At 39.3% G+C, this 21,278-nt stretch overlaps 2 protein-coding genes across 4 annotated transcripts in view; both read right to left on the bottom strand.

Annotated features, from left to right (window-relative positions):
- rabgap1 (RAB GTPase activating protein 1) overlaps nucleotides 1-21,278 on the bottom strand; it is a 182,049-nt gene that overhangs the window by 57,573 nt on the left and 103,198 nt on the right. The gene's annotated exons all lie outside the window — the stretch shown is intronic.
- LOC140469607 (probable G-protein coupled receptor 21) lies at nucleotides 10,282-12,808 on the bottom strand. The gene has a single exon (XM_072566282.1). It carries the CDS (start codon nucleotides 12,023-12,025, stop codon nucleotides 10,946-10,948), a length of 1,080 nt encoding a protein of 359 aa, XP_072422383.1. The 5' UTR covers nucleotides 12,026-12,808; the 3' UTR covers nucleotides 10,282-10,945.

Genomic DNA, 21,278 nt, shown 5'->3' with positions numbered 1-21,278 from the left:
CCTTGTCATAATAATGATTACAGCAGAGGAAGCAATTTGATTTACTGAATCTGTGCTGACTCTCTATAGAAGTTACTTCAGCTGGCCCCTTTCCCGATAATTTTCCTGTAATCCTGCAAAGTTTCTCTTTGGATAACAAACAAATTTCCTTTCAAAATCCACTATTCAACTTGCTTCCATTGGACCTAGCAAATACATTTCAGGTCCTGAACACTTGTGATGATAGAAAGATTTTCCTCATATCACCTTTGGTTGTTCTGTCAATCACCTTAAATTGTTATCCTTTGGCTCTTGACACTCTGCCAACAAAGTTTTTCTCCATCTACTCTGTGCAGACCCACCAATATAAACCTTTACCAAACCTCATCTCCGGGACCACTTCTCAAATGGCAACAGTTCCAGCTTCTCCCATTTATTTGGGAAACTGAAGTTCCTCATTCCTGGAATTACTCATTGGAGTATTTTTGTAGTCTTACACATATTAAAATCTTTTACTAAAATATGCTATTCAGAACGGGACACAATAATCTAGTTGAGTTCAGACTAGTTTTTTTAAAATTAGTTTCAAACAAAGTCCCTGCTTCTATATTTTATGCCTTTATTCATAAAGCCAAAGATCCATTACACCTTATTACTTTCTTTCCCAACCTGCCCTGTCGAGTACATATATCCCAGGTATCTCCACTCCTGCATGTCCTTCAGAATTGTACCTTTTATTTTATATCAATCTCAATGAAGATCTGGTAACAGTCTCTTGAAAACAGCAGGACTATTTTAATATCACTCCTATCTAGGTCTTTGCTAGTCTCAACAGTCCTCCATGAAGCTTCCTTGGGCAGGCACAAAAAGGTTCCGATTGGTCAAGGGGTTTCACAGTCACCAAGTACCCAGACCTCTGACCTAATCATTAGTTTAATTAAATCAGGAAAATTATTAGGATGGAAAATGGAAATGTGGCTTGTTAGCGATCTTTCAGTGATCAAATGTAATCCAAGTGCAACATGTGGACTATAATGTTCATTGCTTAATACGCATTTTGTACTCATCATACTCAGAAATCCAACACACAACTCTTGTTCCAAAGCAACTATTTGCTATAATGCTTTTTCTAAAATTAATTTCTGTGGTAACACCAATTATAGAGTCAGAGTCATAGATAAGTACAGCACAGGAACAGACCCTTCAGTCCAACTCGTCCATGCCAACCAGGTATCCCAACCCAATCTAGTCCAACCTGTCAGCACCTGGCCCATATCCCTCCAAACCCTTCCTATTCATATATCCATCCAGATGAATTTTAAATGTTGCAATTGTACCAGCCTCCATCACTTCCTCTGGCAGCTTATTCCGTACAAGTACCACCCTCTGCATGAAAAGGTTGCCCCTCAGGTCTCTTTTATACCTTTCTCCTCTCACCCTAAACCTATGCCCTTTAGTTCTGGACTCCCCCACCCCAGGGAAAAGACTTTGTCTATTTATCCAATCTATGCTCATGATTTTATGAACCTCTATAAAGGTCACCTCTTAGTCTCTGGCGCTCCAGGGAAACAGCCCCAGCCCTATTCAACCTCTCCCTATAGCTCAAATCCTCCAACCCTGGCAACATCCTTGTAAATCTTTTCTGAACCCTTTCAAGTTTCACAACATCCTTCCAATAGGAAGGAGACCAGAATTACATGCAATATTCCAAAAAAAAATGGCCTAACCAATGTCCTGTACAGCCGCAACATGACCTTCCAACTCCTGTACTCAATACTCTGACCAATAAAGGAAAGCATGCCAAATGCTCTCATCACTATCTTATCTATCTGCGACTCTACTTTCAAGGAGCTATGAACCTGCACTCCAAGGTCTCTTTGTTCAGCAACACTCCCTAGCCCTTACCATTAAGTGTACAAGTCCTGCTAAGATTTGCTTTCCCAAAGTGCTGAACCTCGCATTTATCTAAATTAAACTCCATCTGCCACTTCTCAGCCCATTGGCCCATCTGATCAAGATTCCATTATAATCCGAGGTAACTTTCTTCGCTGACCACCACACCTCCAATTTTGATGTCGTCATCTGCAAATTTACTAACTATAAAGATAAAAAAATTTAGAAGATTTCCAGCAACAGTTTTTAAATAGTAGTATACACAGCTCCACCTTTTACTGCTACGAGCATCAATTCTCCCAAACAGATGTAGTGTCAAACAGCACAAATACTGAAGAGACGTAAGGGAATGTTGATAAATGCTGGAACTACAAACAGAAAGAAAGAAGAGTGAATTTTGAGGACAGACAACAAGAAATAGAAAGAGATAAAATGAGACAGAGCAATAAGGATATTTAAAACTTTTAAAACTCGCAGCCCCCTAAGTCTTTGTAACTTAGCATGCTCAGATAGTGCTAGTAAGTCAAAAACGCCATTTAACAAACAGCTTGCATTATTCTGGCTGCAAGCTAAGTGCTGTTTTGAGAGATTACAGGAAATGAGAAGGTGCTGGGCAGCTGAGAATCCCAGCAAGGCATTATAGTAAAATCATTGTAACTGAACACCAGGCTGACTCCACAATATTCACAGCAACCTTGATCAGCTGCTTGTTTTACTGATAGTTGCTACAGGATTTACAATCTATTGTTATTAGGTGTTTAAAGAATGCACTTTGAACTTTGAATATTATCAGCTTGTTTAACAAAAATATACTGTCAGAAATTCTGGTTGCAAACAAATTTTTGTTGTGCTGGATGAACACTGTCTACTGCATTTCTGTAAACATTTAATTTATCTATGTAATCTAGCTTTAACTTTACTGCGCACCTTTGAAGTAGCCATTTACGTATCTTGATACACATTTTATGACGGTCCATCAGCATCTAAAATGAAAAGCTTTACACATCCGTATATGAATCAGCATGTGAAAATATCTATTTCCGTTAATGTTTTGACATATATTTGGTATTCATAAATTAAGGTGAAGGTTCATGTGGTACAATAGGTAGCATAATTGAAAAGACACTATAAATCTCAGACCCCTGGGACCAGCGGTATTTTCGCATTATCTGGTCTACATAAGCAATCCACATAAAAGGCCTCCAATAACCTATAAGGGAAAAGACATTGTGACATCTGAAAAGGCTAGATAATTTATGCACAGTTCCACCCTTACATGGTGACTGCTCTGAGCCATACAGTGAAGCCAGCATTTGTCCAGCTGTAGTACTAATGACAGCATTCAAATATTTTAAGTGGCACTGTACTAGAAGTTATTTATGAGATTGCCGAAGGATAAGTTAATAGAAATTAGTGGGTGGCATGGTGGTTAGCACTGCTGCCTCACAGCGCCAGAGACCCGGGTTCAATTTCCACCTCAGGCGACTGACTGTGTGGAGTTTGTGCATTCTCCCAGTGTGTGCGTGGGTTTCCTCCGGGTGCTCCGGTTTCCTCCCACAGTCCAAAAATGTGCAGGTTAGGTGAATTGGCCATGCTAAATTGCCCGTAGTGTTAGGGCAGGGGTAAATGTAGGGGTATGGGTGGGTTGTGCTTCGGCGGGTCGGTGTGGACTTGTTGGGCTGAAAGGCCTGTTTCCACACTGTAAGTAATCTAAACAAAACATCATAAAGAATTCAGAAAATTGAGTGTTCCGTAATCATTGTCAAGTTGCCCAAGACATACATATTCAGATATCTGATCACAAGACTGTGTTGAGAGAGTGCCTGACCTGTATTGTTAGAATATTCCATTAATGTGAGTAATTAAAATTGGATTAAAGAACAAGTTGGGTTCTATTAACTAGTCATTTACAAATGCATATTAAATATATTTTATCGGTTACATTGTTTTCAAAGGTTAAGTACAAAATAAGCTGCAAATTAATTCAGGAAAAATCAAACTTGAACGACCACTATTTTCAGATAAGCCCTTGCTCATTAATTTGCTACAGATGTTTTAGAGCACGTGATGAAAATTAGTTCTCCTGATATGTAGAAAGGTTTGTGCTTTTGCCCTTTGATTTAGTGGGTCAGCCAGCAAATTTTAAAATGTGAACACAAATGTGAGCAGCTAAATGCAAGTTTTTAAAAACTCCTTTTCCAAAAAAAAAAGAAAAATTAGTTTATCCAATTAGACTATTTTCAATATACTCAATATGATATTTAAAAAATTGTTACCAGTAATTGGCATTGTACACTGTGGGCAGTATTATAATTTCACAGGATCCATACATGTAAGTACTTAATATGAAAAATTCCAAAAGCTCCTGTTCTGTGGTACATTTATTAAGGAAAAATGATACAATCAACAGCATATGTAGTCACATAACCATCAGGTTATTGTACAATTACCTTTCGTGATGTATCAACTATCCAATTGATGAAAACGTTCACATTTTGGCACAATTTTATTCCTACAATTCTATCTTGTAACTGCTACATTTATGGTCAAAGTATTACCCATAACTGACACGCCATCAGTATAACCCAATCAACAGAAAGATCACCCTTCACATGTGGTGCGTTGGTTACACTCAAATCCTAACCTTTCAATCATCTTTCTTACGGCACTAATGATGTTACAAGAGCTTTGAGACAAGTAGCTATAAATAAAGTACTAATATTAAAATTAAGCAATTACATTAAGTACATTAACAAAAATTTCTAGAAAATGGCAGTATACCTTAATCGATTAAGCACTTCAGAACTCAAAATTCAACAGATTGCAGGGTGCTGTGGTAGCAACCCGCCTTGGTGCCAGAAGGTCCGGGTTCAAATCCCACCATTACTGAAGGCCTGTCATGATGCATCTGAACAGGCGAAAGTGAGGACTGCAGATGCTGGGGATCTGGAGTGTGGGGTGCTGGGAAAGCACAGCAAGTCAGACAGCACCCAAGGAGCAGGAGAATTGACGTTTTGGGCATAAGGAATCGACGTTTCCTGATGATGGGCTTATGCCCGAAACGCAGATTCTCCTGCTCCTTGGATGCTGCCTGACTTGCTGTGCTTTTCCAGTACCACACTCTTGCCTCTAATCGCTAGAATCTGCAGTCCTCACTCCAATTTGTACAGCATTTCCAATTCAAAAGGATTTTTTACTTGTGTCTCATTGAGATTTCCTGTGATCAGATTTGCCTTAAAAGGGCTTTCAATGGAATATTCACTTAAAAAATTGTGCTATTTATCAAAGTACTTTAGGTTACTCTTCTTATCCGATAAGAATTATCAAACTTTAAAAATGCATTTTACACATGCCCAGAAACCAAAATGGATCTCCGGCAACTAAAAGTCACTTTTTTTCCAACTTAATGTTATATCAAAATTGTTATTTTTATTGTGCTTAGGGGATATGTTTTTATGCCTTTATTTTACTTCATAGTTCTTCTTGTACATATGGGGAAAACACAAAGCCCCAGTCATAATTTTTCAGGACATTTTCTAAATAGTGGGTTTGTGTTACAAATCTGATAATCCAAGCCAAAACATTGTACATACACGTGAAGCTGGCTTGGAGGTAATGTCAAGAAATTACATGGGTAGTTTTGATCCTCAATGTATCGCATTACCTATGGAATTCAACATTAATATTTACTGCAAATTAGACTACCACAGAGAATACTCAAGTATTTTACAAAGTATTGTACCTTTATTATTTACAAAAAAAAATATGGTCACAGAATATTTCAAGCAGATTTCAGAAGTTTTAATATATTCACGTGAAAATTGTCTTTAAAAATCAGTGATAGAAATATAGCAGAAGAAACAAAAATCACAAATTTCCAAACTCTAGAATTAGCAGAAATAAATGAAACTGTTCAAACTGCTTTCAATTACCATTTTATTTTGTGCAGCCTAAAATATCACTTCTAGGAAACACAGAACTCTGGGAGAAGGGGATTCATCTAGCTAGCTCACAAAAAGCGATTTTCCACTACAGGCAAATGCCTTAAGCCTTCAGCTGACAGTTTTGCCTATTTTGTTAGGGAATGGACTTCAAATTCTGTCCAATTTCAGAGCTGTTGGGATTAGAATTATTCATGTTATACAACAACAATCTGGATGAAGGAACTATGGGTAATGTTGCTAAATTTGCAGAATACACAAAGATATGTGGAGGAACAGGTAGTGTTGAGGTAGCAGGAAGCCATAGAAGAACTTGGACAGGCTGGAGAGAGGACAAATAAGTTGGAATAATTAAATATTTGAATACAAATATTAAATAAAAATATTGGAGTACAATATGAAAAAATGTGAGGTCAGAAGAATGGAGTTTCTAAATGGGGAAAGGCTTCAGAAACCTGAAGCGCGAAGAGACTTAGAAGAGCTAATTCAGGACTCTCAAGGTTAACATGCAGATTCAGCTGATTAGGAAAACAAATGCAATGTTAGCATTCATTTGAGGCAGCTAAAATACAAGCAGTAATGTACTGCTCAGGCCACGTAAGGCTCTGCTCAGGCTACATTTGGAACATTGCGAATAATGTTGGGTCCCGTATCTAAGGATATGGTGGCCTTGGAGGTGTCCAGATGATGTTTGAGGGACAAAGGGCTTTGTTAAACACAGAGCAGTAGGACTCTGGGTCTGTACTTGATCAAGTTTAGAAGGATGAGGGGCATGGATAGAATGGACATGGAGAAAATGTTTCCACAGTAGAAGGGACTAGGACCTGAACTGAGATGAGGCAACATTTCTTAAGCCAGAGAGTGGTGATTCAGTGGAAGTCAAGTCATTGAGTGTATTGAAGACAGAGATAGATAGGGGTCCTTGATTAGGAAGGGGATCAAAGGTTACAAAGAGAAGAGGATGGGTTTGAGAAACCTATCAACCATGATTGAATGGTTGAGCAGATTCGATGGGCCAAATGGCCTAATTCTGCTCTAATACCATATGGTTTTACACAGTCCTGTGTATTATCTTCACATTTAAACCATCATTTAGATTTAGCAGGAACAGACAAAACCATTAAGTCGTCAAACTTCTAAATCTTAGATCTTATGATAAAAGGTTGTGCTTAAAACTCAAAAGTAACTATCCATGTTTACATACAAGGTTTGATGTCAGATTTACACTATTTAAACAATACAAACTGACAGGAACAAATGTATAAACATGTTGTACTTGTTCCCTTCTCCCAACACATCACTGCATCTAAGCCCCATAATTTGAGAACCATCATATATTTTTAATATAGAATGGTTACATCACAGAAAGAGTGTCTGCAAAGCCCCAAACTGATTTAAAAACATTTTCTAAAATCAACATACTCAAATGTGTTTGAACCAATCAATCCCACCTTCTGATTGCTAGCCATTTCAACATCCACTTGCACAACATGTCCATCCTGAGCCTCCTCCACCAAACAAGTCCACATGCAAACTGGAGGAAGTACACCTTATCTTCCACCTTGGGAGCTTACAAACATACAGCCTTAGCGTAGAATTCACCAGCTTCAAAATCTCCGCACCCTCCACCTCACCTCAGACCCAGCCGCCCCTCTCCACCCAGCCCCCTTAACCTGATACCGTATGTCCATCCTTCTTCCAACCTATTTGCTCCACTCTTCCCACTGGCTAATCTCAGCCACCTCCTACTTCCGTCCACCTATTGCCCCCTTCTCCCAGCCCCACCCCCTCTCTATTTATTTCAGTCCCCTTCCTCTCTCACAGTCCCGATGAAATGTTCCAACCTGAAACGTTGACTTCCCTTCTCCTCTGGTGCTGCTCGACTTGCTGTGCTTTTTTCAGCTCCACTAGTTTTCCACCCAGGGGCAAATCAAATCAAAGTCCTAAACAGACTTGACACTAACACTGTACTTCGCAAAATGAAAAGCATTCAGGACAATCTGAACTATACTCATACTATAACTTCTTAATGATGCAAAGAGGACATCTTATCAAGAATAGAGGAATAACTGGACATTCATACACCTGATACAAATATATCTTTTGATAAGAACCACTTCCATCATATTCCACTTTAAAGCAAGTAAAAGAAAACACTGGAGACAGCAATATAGTGATCTGACTTTTATTGCACATCCACGCTTTTGAAAGCATAATTTCTATACCAGTCTCATTTAAGTTTGTTGATTGCATACTGGGTTGATCATTATACAAGTTCAACTAGAACAATTATGCCAATAAATGATACAGTACAAACTTAAGAGTAGCAGGCTGACTCTGAAATATCTCAATTTTATTTGCAATTCCGATCTGAACTGACTGGTAATACGGCTCTATTGAATGACGCATGGCAACCATTTCACAACACTTACTGGTGCAGGTGAGGATAATGGCAGGTTCCAGTGTAGCAGAAGTTATTTAATAGTGGCAATTGCTATTCTAAAAGAACAAGCTACAATAGGGCACAAGAATCCAGCAAGATTGTTGTTTTGCTAAATTCAGAGACTTGAAAATTTTCCACAAATAGTGAAATAGTTGTTTGTACAATATGAATATAAAAACACTTCTACCTGCTACACAGTACTCGAGTCATGTAGCAATATGGTTACAGCATTTTTTTCTGCTCGTCAGTTATTGTACAACAATTCTAAAGCTTTACTCATGATTCAGTTTCAATATAATACGTTGACTTAAATTTTTAATTGCATAATTATTTCCAAGATTAATCCATTATCTATGCCCAGGAATGCTTTTAAAAATTGATTAAATTTCAATATTCCATTTTACATATATAGGGAGAGCAATTCTACCATATAAACCTGCATTAATTTCCTTTATTATGGGGGAGAGGTGCGGAGGGTGGGAGAAGAGCCAGAGGAGGAGGAGGGTGCAGCGCACAGGTCTCTGGCTGCAGGTCCAGCACAGTGCTCAACGATGACGTGGAGTTGCTGGTGTTGGACTGGGGTGGACAAAGTTAAAAATCACACAACACCAGGTTATAGTCCATCAGGTTTATTTGGAAGCACTAGCTTTCATAGTGCTGCTCCTTCATCAGGTAGCTTGGGCCTGATGAAGGAGCAGTGCACTAAAAGCTAGTATTTTCAAGTAAACCTGCTGGTCTATAACCTGGTATTGCGAGATTTTTAACTCATTAATGATCGCACTGATGAAAAATGGCTTGCACAGGTAGCTATGGTGGCTTTCTCAATGCAAATCAATGCACATCTTTTAACAATACTCTGTCAACAAATTGCTCCCATTTAATTTTCTGCCTTTATGACTTAATTACTACTACTATGTCAATTTTGCCCAGGAACTCAGGAGAAATCAATGTTCTGGGCATGTCCCCTTTTGAAAAATTAAAGCTTCTCATATGGAAAAAATTGATTATAGTTTGAACCTTTGAAAGGTTCATGGCTTGTGAAAACCTAATCCCTTGCCATGTCATCTAATAAAAAGAACCATCAAACCGATTAAAAGGCTTAAACTTAGATTCATTTATGGGTCATATATATGAACAAATTAATGGAATTATCAAATGTGAAACAGGAATGTATGGCTCAGAATACATTTTGTTCCTTATTGCTTTGGTATATTACTTAACAGTGAGTTTTGAGAAGATTTGTAGCTCAGGTTAAGGTTCTGGAGCAGGTTTGCCCACTGAGCTGGAAGGTTCGTAATCAGCTGTTTTGTCACCATATTAGGTAGCATCATCAGTGAGCCTCTGGATGAAGCACAGGTATTATGGCCCACTTTCGATGTGTGTTATGGTTTCCTTGGGTTGATGACATCATTTTCTGTTCTTTTTCTCCAGGGGCTTGGGGGGGGGGGGGGGGGGGGGGGGCGGGGGGAGAAAAGAGTGTAAATGAGATCCCAGTCAATGTGTTTGTTGATAGAGTTCCAATTGGAATGCCATGCTTCGAAGAATTCTCATCTGTGACTGTTTAGCTTGTCCTAGGGTGGATGTGTTGTCCCAGTTGAAGTGGTGTCCTTCCCTCATCTAAGGATACTAGACAGAGTGGGTCATGTCTTTTTGTGGCAAGTTGATGTTCATGCGTCCTGGTGGCTACTTTTCTGCCTGTTTGTCCAATGTAATGTTTGTTACAGTTCTTGCATGGTATTTTGTAAATGACATTAGTTTTGCTTTTTGTTGACAAGCACAGCATTCCAACCGGAATTCTTAAACACACTGACTTGGGTCCCATTTACCACCGCCTCCCCCCCCCCACCACCCCCCCAGAGAAACAGAACAGGAAATGATGTCACCAAGCCAAGGAAACCTAAACACAATAGAAAGCGGGCCATACCACCTGTGCTGCATCCAAAGGCTCACTGATGATGCTACCTAGTATGGTGACGAAAAGTCTGAAAACGAACATTCCAGCTCAACGAGCAAACCTACATTCAGAGTTACTTAATAACGTTTCAGGACCACTTATGTTCAACAGTGTATTTAACAAAATACTGGAAAAGAGACTTGGAAAATTCTCTGCAGAGTGAAATAATTTTTGTACAATATGAATATAAAAACACTTCAACCTGCTACACAGCACTCAAGAGTGGCCTCGTGATATGGTTACAACAATGCAACAATATGTCTCTGCAAAACTGTCAACTTGTGAACTGTTTAAAAGGGTCTGTCGCTTATGATTAAGATGCTAATTTTGCATTCACAGTTGATTACAAATCCAAATATACATATCTTTTGTCAGTGAAATAGTATGTTTGAAAATTCCTTGCATAGTGCACTAAGAAATTAAAACATTTGGCCCATAAATATTTAAATTCCCTGGAAAGAGTGAAACAGTTCATACACAATTACAAACAGGTGAGAATGAAGTTAGGAATTTGATCGCAAGATTTAAAAAAAATTAACATTCAGAAAATTAAATTTAAATTTAAAAAATTAACTGCCCCATAAAATGCTGTGTTGGTAACTGTAATATCAAGTGATAAATTGTTCTCAACACCACATTCATCTTGATCAAAATTTAAGCCCACTTCGAGAAATTAAAATCACATTCAGGCTGTTGTGATGCAATGAGCAAACACAAAGTTGTGTCTTGCACTTTTTAAGTATTGCAGCCATTGGAAGACCTTTTACTCCCAGGTATTGAAGGATTTTTGCTTTCCACATAGCAGATACATGAAGCACAAACAGCACCTGAGACACGTTTCAGGCCCTTCCGAAATACGCTGTTTGAGAGGCTGTAAATAACACAGTTACAGAAGCTGTTGCTAATGGCAAGCCAGGTTGTCAGAAATGATATCTCTGGACTATTAGAAAAACGAGAGCTTTCCAGGAGGAAATAAATGATGTACGGAAGCCAAAGGATGTAAAATACACTGGTGATTCGAAAAAGAACCATAGCATAACGTTTCTCAGAACTAGCTGGATTTTCTGATGTCTCTTCTTGTGTATTAAATCGAGCATGTCTTTCTCGGATTTCCTTAGTGTGGTGTTGACATATTCTGAATATGTTGAAATAAGTAAAACAGACTACAAAAGCAGCAGGAGCATATAGTAAAGCCACAATAAATCCTGCAAAATAAACATTTGTTTCCCAGGAATTAGCGCACCATTCAAAAATGTCTCCATGATAGCCTGGCTTGCCCCAGCCAAAAAAAGCAGGAAGGAATACAATGAAGGAATACAGCCAGATTATTATAATGCAAACACGCAGCCTCCAAGGTGTGACAAGCTGACTATAGGATAGTGGCTTGGTAATAGCAATATATCGATCAACACTGATGCAGGCCAGAGAGGTCATCGAGACGCTTTTCAACACGGACACAATATATCCAAAAAATTTGCATGTTAAAGATTCGTGGGATCCTGATGGATATCGTAGAAGGGACAAAGAAGGAACCAAACAACTGATTCCAACAAAAAGATCTGCATATGCCATGGTCTGAATGAAATAACTTGTAGTATGATGATTCAAAAGAGGTGCAAAATGAAATACCAATATAACAATAAGGTTACCTGAAATTATTAACACAGTGAGAAAAACAATGATGATTACTTCCAAGAGACAAATGTTAACAGTTTCGTTGTAACTGAATCCCAAAAGACAGAATGGTCGGCTGCTATTGTTTCCCTCCCAGGAAGAGTTCATACTTCTGTTTTGCACACTCCAAACAGATGTCATTACGGGCTTCGTTGCTTTTGCAATGTCTCAGTCTTCCGCCTCACTTATTCTCAGACTCTGCATTGCAATTTGTCTATAATCCAACGAAGAGTCACTGTCCTCAACATGCCATAAGAGGACAAAGCTATTCCCAGCAGTTGCCATGCTTTCGGTTTAAGAAATAAATACAGATGCCGGCATGAATAGGCTGTGCCACAGACTTGAGGACAAAAGAGGGGGACACGACACCGATCTTTATTCTGTTGGAAGTAAATATATACCACATTTTTTCTGCTTCATCAATCTCAGTGCCTCTGCACATACAGTTTCATAGTCAAGAAGGGCAGAGAAAACAAAAACCTTTTGTGGAAATGAAGCTAATTTTAGCCCTCTCAAAATATCAGCAAGTACTCCCAAAATATTATCTGCTAAAGGCAGAGATTGATTAAAACATAAGTCGTCTCCCAGCTTTCCTTGATGATGTTTTAAATCCAAGAATCCAGATCGAAGCCACAGTTACTGCAAAATGATGCTACTCTAGAATCGCAGTCCAATCTGCCGCAGAATTCAAACAGCCCCTCCAGACATCAATCCTACCTCCCTCACAATTTGCTGCCAAAGGAAATGTTTCCGTAACTACACTGGAGGATGAATGCAGCAGTACAGAATCTTTGCTCTTGCATTCAAGACTGCAGTAGCCTCTTGAGGAGCTCTATCCATCACCTCCTGTGTATGAGAATGTAATACATTACAACCCTACCAATCTATCATCTGACAGCAGCAGTTGCCAAATATACTCAGACCCTTTTGGGAGACTGCGAGCTGAGGAGCTGCTACATAACAGATCATTGAAATTCCAACACATAACTATATTCAAGTATTTCACCTCAGCATACTTAAATGCCTCTTCAGAATTAACTATACGCATGACTCAAATTTAAATGCTTCACGCAGGATTATCATTGATCACTTATTATTCCCACAAAAACTCTGAATAAGGCGAATTAACAAGTCGACAAAATTTTCAAGCGGGTGCTAAATTAATACAACTACTGAACCAAATGAGTTAACTGAAACAGGAGGAATATGCGCCCACGGTTTTCATTCATTTGCACTGTTACGGTGCAGATAGTTTGTGATGCAGAGTGATGTCACGGCATGGATTCAACTCCTGTATCAGCTGAGGTTACCATGAAGGTACCACATGCTCAACTTCACTTCATATATGGTGACCCTCATGCTCAACCTTCACCAGGTGCCTTTCTGTAAGGCAGAAATGCCCTACGGTCCTCTAGAACTACTGACAGCTTTACTTTTACTGTGACTATCGCTCCTTAAAATGATCAAGTTGGTTTGTTAATGTTAAGTATTTTAATTCATGCCTCATTCTATATCATGGTAAAGAAGCAATTAAATTATATTACAAAATTAAGAGGGGCTGATGAATCTCAGCAAAACAAAATTTAAAAATTGCATTTTCCAACTTCAACCCTTTTTGTAAGAGAATGGAGATGGTTTGGGGGGGGAGGGGGTGAGAGAAAGAGGGACGAGAGAAGGGGGAGGGAGAGTACAGAGGAGGGGGGAGAGAATGGGGTGGAAGGAGGGAGGGACGAGAGTGTGGGGGGGGGTAGGGAGGGAGGGACGAGAAGATGAGAGAGTGGGGGGGATGGAGGGCATGGAGAGACAAAGAAAGGAAGAGAGGATGAGGAGGGAGACAGAGCACATGAGCGGAGAGAGAGAAAGACAATGTGCGCGCGCACGGAAGAGAAGAGAGAAAGACACAGACACACAGAGCACACGTGAGTGGGACAGACCGAGAGTGCACGCGAGAGGAGAGTGAGACAGAGAAAGCGTGAGAAGAGGGAGGTGAGAAAGAGGGAATGGGGAGAGGCCAAGGGTGGGACACAGTGAGGGCAGGCTAGGGCCAGACGAGGAGAAGGGAATGGGGAGGTGGGATGGGGAATAGGGAGGGGAAAGGGGGTGGGAGAAGAGAAGAGAGGAGAGTGTGAGGGATGGAAAAAAAAAGAAGGGGAGAAGAGGGAAACAGAATAAGAACAATTGCAATGATGAGTTCTTCCCACATAATACAGTGAAGGTAACACCCTCTAAACTGCAACTTCTAAAAGGAAATGACATTTTCCAACAGACAAGTCCAAATTGTTCAGGAAGCTCAACCTGATTCCGAGACTCCACATCCATTATCTAAAATAATATATCAGATCACGGGTCATGGGTACTTGAAACATGGCATTTACATGTAATGACACTCACCTCTCAAAACCATTTTAGATGAAGCAGACATTAACTCTTACATTCAAATGACAACTTTTTGGGGGAAGTCAAGTGTTGGATAAATATTTAAAATGTAACGTGCACTCCCATTCAAGTAGGTTAGAGGGGCAATGTCAACAAGAAACTTTTCTTTCACAGTTTGACAAACTGTGAATAACTTGTCACAATGTTATATGATGAATTGAGATAATTCCCCTTACTGTATGCAAATATTATAAGAAACAGGACCTATTTCCAAAAGACTGCAAGGATATCCAAGCAGCAACCTATGCAGCCAACAATCTCTTGAAAATCTCAAACCTAAGAAACTTAACCCTATCACTGTCTCCATTGCTTAATCAGTTTGGCCTTTTGACTGTCATAAACCTAGAGCTTTAGAAAGGGTTGATTTAGCATTGCCACCCAATTTGTAAACCAAATTATAAATCAGAAAACTAAGATTTCTCATCAACAATTGCAAATAAACATTTACAGAATTAATACACATTGTTTTGAAAAATAAAGCATACAGTACAAACAAGATTAGAGTAGTGCTAGAAGGGCTTTCCTATTGAAGGGCTCCTGCTCCTCAGATGCTACCTGACCTGCTGTGCTTTTCTAGCATCACTATAATCTTGACTCTAATATCCAGCACCTGCAGTCCTCACTTTTGCCTCTCAAGTACAAACATCCAAGTTATGATGCATATATGGTGCAAAGTAACGTAATCACGATGACTAGGAATACCCAGCAGTTGGGGTGGCATTTTCAAGCTTCATTTCCATTTGTTCGACCATTCCTTTGAATATTTTACAGGCAGTTTTTGTTTTAATTTACTGGTCTGAATACAGTTTATATTCATGAGGGAAATTTAACAGAAATGCAGAATTTGAAGGTTCAAGATTTGTAAATCAACCAAACAGAATTAGACATTTTGACTACCAATTAACAAATTACTTGGGCTTCACCTACTCCTAATAATCCATTTTTAAAAAATGAAACTGTGCTCAATGCAAGTATTACCAAAAGATTGTTTGACAAAAAAATTTACAAGATCAAGACCGCAGCACGATGGCTCAGTGGTCAGCCCTATTGTCTCACAGCACCAGGGACGCGAGTTCGATTCCAGCCTCGGGTGACTGTCTGTGTGGAGTTTGCACATTCTTCCTGTGTCTGCATGGGTTTCAGCTGGTTGCTCCAGTTTCCTCCCACAACCCAAAGATGTGCAGGTTCGGTGAACTGGCCATACTGAATCGCCCATAGTGTTCAGGGATGTGTAGGTTCGGTGCATTAGTCAGGAGTAAATGTAGAATAATAGGGTAGGGAAATGGGTTTAGCTGGATTGCTCTTCAGAGGGTCAGTGTGGACTTGTTGGGCCAAATGGCCTGTTTCCACACTGTAGGGATTTTATGCTGATTTCATCCCCTCTCAAATCTAAGTAACCAAACAATCCCAGTTGCCACATCAATCTTGCACCCTGACAGCATGTCATTCCAGGATGACTTTTTCACTGATGGAAAGTTTTCTTCAGTAGCCTAGAAACATTTCTTCAATAACAAAGTTTCTTTCAGAATGACATCAATCCTAATTGGCCAACTTAAAGGCATAAACCTCAACCCCATCTCTCCAAAACTTAGTCACCACTTAAAACAGTCTATAATGTTTGTCTCAATCATGCCCACCAATATTTATCTGAAAAGTCTATTTTTCTTTCACCACAAGTTGCTCCAAGCTTGTTGTTCTTATTCCAAAATAAATTCATTCTGAACCCTCTGAAGTGTTTATCATAAATACTTGGAGCATCTTCTTGCTTCTTTAAAATATCAGGCCACAACTTGTGTTTAATAGATTTTTACTGGAGTCTGGTACAGTGCACCATTTTATTCATGTCAGATCACTCTCAGTATTTCTGAAGAGTTAAAAAGTTGTGTTTACAAAGATTTCTTATCACTTTGGACACAAAATTGGCTTGAAGGTAGGAGACAGAAGTTGGTGTTGGAGGGTTTTTTTTCCCACACTAGAGGCCTGTGACCAGCGGCGTGCCACAAGGGTCGGTGCTGGGCCGACTGCTTTTCATCATTTATATACATGATTTGGATGTGAATATAGGAGGTATAGATAGTAAGTTTGCAGATGACACCAAAATTGGTAATGTACTGGACAGTGAAGGTGGCTTTCTCAGAGTACAATGGGACCTTGATGAGATGGATAATGGGCTGAGGAGTGGCAGATGGAGTTTAGTTTTGATAAATGTGAGGTGTTGCATCCAGGGCAGGACTTATACAGTTAATGATAGGGCCCTGTGGAGTGCTGACGAACAAAGAAATCTTAGAATGCAGGTGTATTGTTCCTTGAAAGTGGAGTTGCAGACAGGGTGATGAAAGTAGTTTTTGACATTTTTGTCTCCATTGGTCAGTGCATTGAATATTGGATTTGGGACTTCATATTGTGACTATACAGGACATCGATGAAGCCACTTTCAGAATACTACGTTTAATTCTGGTCTTCCTACAGGAAGGATTTGTGAAACTTGAAAAGGGTTCAGAAAAGATTTACAAGAACATTGCCAGGATTGGAGGATCTGAATTAAAGCGAGAGGCTGAATATGCAGGGATTTTTATCCCCAGGAGTGTCAGAGGGGGTGAAGTGACTTTATAGAAGTTTACAAAATCATAAGCTGCATGGATAGGGTGAATTGCCAAGGTGTTTTCCCCAGAGTGGGAGAGTCCAAAACAAGACAGCATAGGCTTCAGGTGAGGGGGGAAGATTTAAAAAGGGACCAGAGGGGCAACTTGCCATGCAGAGCTTGGTGCATGTATGGAATGAGCTACCACAGGAAGTGGTGGAAACAGGTACAACTACATCATTTAAAAGGCATCTGGATGGGTACCTAAGTAGGAAAGGTTTACAGGGATATGGGCCAAAAACTGGCAAATGGAACTAGATCAGTTTAGGATATCTAGTTGGCATGGATGAGTTGGACAGAAGGGTTACGTTTCTATGTTGGACTGAAGGGTTACGTTTCCATGTTTATAACGCTATGACACTGCAAACTAACAACATAGCATGCTGTAAGCATCAGACCAACCTAAAAAATAACTAATTGTTAACTGCATTAGCGACTGACTGGAATAAATTTATTTTGAGATTGCAAACATAACACGCAGATCTCAAGGTAACAGAATTATATTGCTTCATGATTCTAGGAGACAATTATTAATTTTGTGACTTGTACAGATAACATCTTTCAAATGCAATCATTTCAACTTTAAACTGCATGTGAAGGTAATGTAAAAGAATGGACAGCCTGAATGATAACTATCAGATACTTACACATACTGTAATTCTAATGTACATAATGTACTATTAAAATGTTAAACACAATGGTGACTGTACCATTTGCTATTTCCACCTATCATTTACTCCTTACCCTCCCATCTTCTGTCTAAAAATCAACATTTCTTCCAGCTGCCATCAACTCTAAGGAAGGTCACTGGACTGAAAACCTGCTGAGCTTTTCCAGCAATTTCTGTTTTTGGTCCCAGATGTTTCACAAAAATTTGTCAAACAGGATTTTGACAGTCAAGTAATGAGATGGGGGGACAACAGGTTACACATTACAGAATGCCCTAAACAAGGAGTGTGTTTTAGGGATGGAACTCCAAAGCTGAAGGCATAGGCAGTTTGGTCAAAGCTACTAATGGAGCAACAAAAATCAAGGATGCGCTGGTGGCCAGAATTAGAAGAGCATTGAGATGTAACCTATTGGCCACATACACATCTTTTCATAAAGACTTGCAGCAACACAGGAGATATGATGGTAGGGAATTTTAAAAAAAGCCTATGTATAGTTTAGGAGGCAATGTGCAGACTGGATTGATGATTGTCTTTTTAGAAGTCACCTAAAATGGGTAGAAAGAGCAGTATTTACGCAATCGGTTGACAGTGTCAACAAACTTCCAGCAAAGCAAATAAAATTTACAAAACTATTCCAAAACATTGAGTACAGCTCCCTACATGAGTAATAACATGGAATATGTCTACTCACATAGAAATACAAGGAACAGCAAGTTACAATAATTCAGCATCTTCCTAATGTATGTATACTACTCCTGAATTGTCACGTTATAATTGTAAAAATATTACCAAGAGTAACTATCCAGCTTTTCACAACAGCCTACAGATCATGAGCATTTAGTGTGAATACAGAAATAGTAAGTTTCTCTTTGGAAGAAGAATCACTTAAGTAGAAGGATACTTTCTATGAACATTGACCAGCTATTATCTGCATCACTGATGATAAAATGAAAGCACCTTTTGAGCAACCATCTATCCAGTCTATGTACAGACATTTTTAAACCTTAAACAAAAAAAACTTGTTTAGTCAAATCCACAATTCTATCTGGGCAGGTAACACTTTTAAAAAGCCATAAAGGAGAAAATCTGCCATTTTACTGCCCCTTTTCTGAGGCAGATGTTCAAAAACACTTTATAACCAAATACATTTGATGCATAGTGGGTGTTGCAATGCAGGGAAAATGACAATTAGTTTGTGTACCGCAAGCTGCCACAAAGAGAAATTATCATTTTTTTCTTCTTTCATTGGATGAGAGTATCGCTGACTTGCATTAATTGCCCATCCTAATTGCCCACTCTTAATTCCAAATTGTTATTGAATTCAAATTCCACCATCTGCCATGGAAGGATTTGAACCCATGTCCTCAGAACATTACCCAAATATGGGGATCAGCAGTCCAGCAATAATACTACTAGGCCGATCTCCTCTTTGAGATGATCAAGATAGTCTATGTGTGAGATGTTAGAGGGATTTTTTTAAACCAGGATACAGGAGTTAACTTTTCTGTTGTTCTCTGGAGGAGTGTCACAACTTATTTTTAAAACAGTTACCAGAAAGCAGACATGAACAAAAACACAAATTAATGGAGAAATTCAGCAGGCCAGCCAGCATTTGTGAAGAGAAAGCAAAGTCCACATTCTGGGTCCAGTAACCCTTCCTCAGAACAGTACAGATGCTACCAGACCTAGTGAGTTTCTCTAGTTTCTCCAGGACTGGCAGTTAAACATCCAAGGATTGACAACTTATCAAAAAGACAGGGAGGTGGGCAGAGGGGGCTGGGTTGCCTTGTTAGTTAAGAATGAAATTAAATCTATGGCACTGAATGATATAGGGTCAGATGATGTGGAATCTGGGTGGAGTTGAGGAACCACAAAGGTAAAAAAACCATAATGGGAGTACAGACCTCCTAGCAGTGGTCAGGACCAGGGACGTGCAGGTTAGGTGAATTGGCCAAGCTAAATTGCCCATAGTGCTAGGTGAAAGGGTAAATGTAGGGGAATGGGTCTGGGTGGGTTGCTCTTCAAAGGGTCGGTGTGGACTTGTTGGGCCGAAGGGCCTGTTTCCACACTAAGAAATCTAATCTAAAAAAGAATACCAGGAAATAGACAGGGCACATCAGAAAGGCATGATGATCATGGGGGACTTCAATATGCAGATGGACTGGGTGAATAATGTTGCCAGTGGATCCAAAGAAAGAGAATTCATGGAATGCTTATAGGATGGCTCTCTGGAACAGCTTGTGATAGAGCCCACAAGGGAGCAGGCTATTCTGGACTTAGTTCTAGTGTTAAGCCAGACTTTATAAAAAGATCTTAAAGTAAGGGAACACTTAGGAGGCAGCAATCATAATATGGTAGAATTCAATCTACAGTTTGAAAGAGAGAAGGCAAAATCGGATGCAATGCTTTTACAGTTAGATAAAAAGGTAATTATAAGGGCACGAGAAGGGAACTGACGAAAATCTACTTAAATCAGCAATCTCATACCTTGAGATTATGCTCTCTGGTCCTAAACTCTTGCTCATGAGAAATAACTGCTCTGCATCTACCCTATTAACTCTCATAAGAATCTTATGTTTCAGTAAGGGCTCCTCTCGTACTACTAAATTCCAATTTGTACACGCCCAACCGAATTTACATCTTCTCGTAAGATAGTCACTTCGTACCTAAGATCAATCTAGTGAACCTTCCACGGACAGCTTCCACTTCCTTCATTCCTATATTTTTCCTTCGATGAAAGACTCAAATACATTTACCAGTATTCCAGAAGGGGTCATTGAAGGATGGGAGAGTGTCTTGACAGGAAAAAGCAAGCACAGTGGCAGAAGGAGAAATATTCAATGTTGCGATACGTCTGACTAGTAATTTAAGGCACTACTGACAAACTCTGCTCACCCTCTCCTCGGTCTCTTTTGGTTCAATAGTTCTAACAAAGCTTCCTTGCTTCTTTATTTCAAAGAGAATGGAGTATATAAAAGCCAACAATTCATTTATCTTCCATATTACCTGAAAATGGATGCTAGCATTTTGTGATTTATACAGAAGGCAATATGTGCTGCTGCTTTCTGCAATCTTTTTTACCATTTAAATAATACTCAGCTTCTTTATTCTTCCTTCCTGCCAAAGTGCATAAACTGCCCCGTTTTTGCCCACTCACTTAACTTGTCTATATCCCTCTGCAGGCTGTCATCCTCACCACCTACCTTCCCATCTATTTGTATGTCATCCACAAGCCTGATGACAAACAATTACTTCCCTCATCCAAGATATTAATATATTGTAATTAATGGTGGTACTGCTCCCTGTGGCACTCCACTAGTTACAGTTTGCCTCCCTGAAAATTAGATTAGATTTTTCCATCCAATAGCTGGTACAATTCTCAGAGGAACCACATTTGTCATAGCAAGCATTGTTAACATAAAACTGTTACCCTCTTATATTACAGGTTTCTAATCTATTCTTTAAATGTAACTGCTCTCCTTGTTTATTTATAATTGTTCAGTTTGTCATTTAATTAACATACCCAACAGCAATAATGACAATACAATAAAACAGAAAACTGCGAATACTGCAGATCAAACAAAACCCTGATTCTTTTCATTCCCCCAAATTCTCCACCTTCGTTGCATATGTTCAAACAATGCCA

The sequence above is a fragment of the Chiloscyllium punctatum genome, chromosome 49 (genome assembly GCF_047496795.1).
Source record: "Chiloscyllium punctatum isolate Juve2018m chromosome 49, sChiPun1.3, whole genome shotgun sequence".
In the NCBI taxonomy this organism is placed as follows: domain Eukaryota; kingdom Metazoa; phylum Chordata; class Chondrichthyes; order Orectolobiformes; family Hemiscylliidae; genus Chiloscyllium; species Chiloscyllium punctatum.
This window is presented reverse-complemented; position numbering and strand designations above follow the sequence as displayed.

Excerpts from the sequence above, each read along its gene's own strand:
- LOC140469607 (XM_072566282.1), bottom strand. The coding sequence starts at position 12,025 with ATGACATCTGTTTGGAGTGTGCAAAACAGAAGTATGAACTCTTCCTGG.